Consider the following 2,001-nt stretch of genomic DNA (forward strand, 5'->3'; position numbering starts at 1 on the left):
GAAGGAAGTGCACGCGGCAGGTGAGACGAGAGCTTTTGAGAAAATGTGCACCAAGGAAGGCAACCACCACTGGAGGAGGAGATACAACTAAGAGGCAAGTAGGACGGTATATTCTCAAGAACGTACGAGAAGGGTTTTTTCCCTTGTAGAAGAGCTGCAGGATTGGTGAGGCAAACGAGTCCAGTGACAGTCTCCGAAACCGTCTCCGAGGGAGTGGAGAGGCGCCGAACGGATGGCCCGGTCTTCTGAAGGTCTTCAGACTCTTCGTCACGGGAAACAGGGGATGATGTGGGTGCGCCTGCTGACGCCCGACCCTGGACTTCCGAACCCGCTGGACTCAGAGCTTCCGGGTCAGCACTAGAAGGAAGAACACCACCACTGGCGTCCTGCGTTGTAGGGGCGTCTGTAGTTCCACTGGTAACACTGGGAGTGGGGGATGTTGTTGTGGTGGTCGTTGTGGAGACAGGGCAAGTGATGTAGGCGCAGTCAACTGTGGCGCCGTCCTGAGGGTTGTACAGGGCCACAAGCGAGATGTTCCGGCTATCCTTATACACATCTGTGTCTTCCTTGTATTCGGGTGGGAGTTCGCCAAAGTTTACGTAGGCTTTTTTCCAATAGGAGACGGCTGCGGAGCAGCCATCGGCAGGGCCTGTCTCTGGCGCGTAGGCATAGGTGCCTTCGCGCTTGACATCTGCCACAGTAATCTCAGACGTTGCTCCCTGAGCGCACCGAATAGCAAGCGAATGTGTGCAGCTCCATTTGTGCCACAGCGGCTGCCGAATATAAATGCAGATGTGCAGACATTCACAGAGACAAAGTTTGTGAAGGGCAGAGCAAATACACGCCGCTTGCCTTCTGTATGGCAGAGCAAATCGCTGCGAGGTACTCGTCTTTGCCTGTTGGTAGCTGTTTTTCTGCATCCGTCTCTGCAATGAAGGCTTCGAGGCCTGCTCGTTCTCGAGCCGCATTGAAGTCGACAAGGCAGTCGGCGGGGGCTGCACAGAAGCAAAACCACAACAACCGCTGCAAGCATCTCTGAAATTTTCCCCATAAAGTCAACATGGGATTAGTTTGTTTTATTTCTGCTTCCACGTACCGGCCGACCCCTTTTCATCCGAGTCGGCGCTCTCGACTTCGTGGGCGGCCCCCAGTACGGCAGCGGCAAGCAGAACTGAACTGAGCTTTCTCATGGTGTTCAGCACAGATTCAACAATTAAATCACAAGGCCGGAAGATCCCAAATAGAGGTATCTGGTTTTAGCTTGTAACTGCACTGTAAGCCCACTGGCCTGCTGATTCGCTACAGGGCTGTCCGTGCGGTGTAGCGGTGTAGGCCGGGCTTCCGGAACGGGAGGCACAGCGGCTTGTTTGAGGCATGCTGCTCTTCAAAGACAGAAGCAAAAGTTTGTTTTACTGTAGCTGAAATGAATAAATTTCCTTCCAGCTACAGTGGGGCAAATTTCAATGAGAGGTGGCGGTGGTGCGGTCACTTCTCGTGTGGGAGTGAGTTTTGCTCTTTTCGTGTAAATGCAAGCCTCCCTTCTCCTTGCTGGACCGAAATGTGAGTTGACGACCTCCAGGCTTCGATGGAACTGCACGGATACAATAAACGCTCTCTTCTGCTCTTGCATTAGCACACGAGACAACGAGCCACTTGTCCTTTCCTTCCTGTCTTGGTTGGAAAATCATCTAGAAAGCACAAAAGTGAAGCCTCCAATGTGTCTCAGTCAAATTTTTAATACACTGCAGTGCTTCAACTACCCATCCTGGGAATCGGCGCTGCGACCACCGGACCCAAGGCGGTGCAATACGCGGAGAAAGCAGCCCGCTGAACATGGTTCTGAGCTCAACTGCTGGGCCTGTTGTGCTAGTGTTGCATGAGGGAACGAGTGGATACATGCCTCGCACCCTGGCAACTTAGCTTTCTACGAAGTATGACATGCTATTCGTTTACATACGATATACGGAAAATTTGGCAAGCTCTAGCGGGGCATACATGCTC

The 2,001-nt window shown here is 52.7% G+C and overlaps 1 protein-coding gene across 1 annotated transcript in view; it reads right to left on the reverse strand.

Moving 5' to 3' along the window:
- EMH_0009120 (SAG family member) overlaps positions 1–1,190 on the reverse strand; it is a gene marked incomplete at both ends in the record, with an annotated part of 2,886 nt that extends 1,696 nt beyond the window's left edge. Inside the window, 3 exons of the mRNA XM_013498569.1 lie at positions 127–719; positions 844–995; positions 1,097–1,190. Coding sequence (XP_013354023.1) covers positions 127–719; positions 844–995; positions 1,097–1,190 — 839 coding nt within the window. The remainder of the gene's footprint in view (positions 1–126; positions 720–843; positions 996–1,096) is intronic.
- Between the last annotated feature and the right edge of the window lie 811 nt (positions 1,191–2,001).

The sequence above is a fragment of the Eimeria mitis genome, genomic scaffold (assembly GCF_000499745.2).
Source record: "Eimeria mitis Houghton genomic scaffold, Emh_scaff353, whole genome shotgun sequence".
NCBI classification, from domain to species: Eukaryota; Apicomplexa; class Conoidasida; order Eucoccidiorida; family Eimeriidae; genus Eimeria; species Eimeria mitis.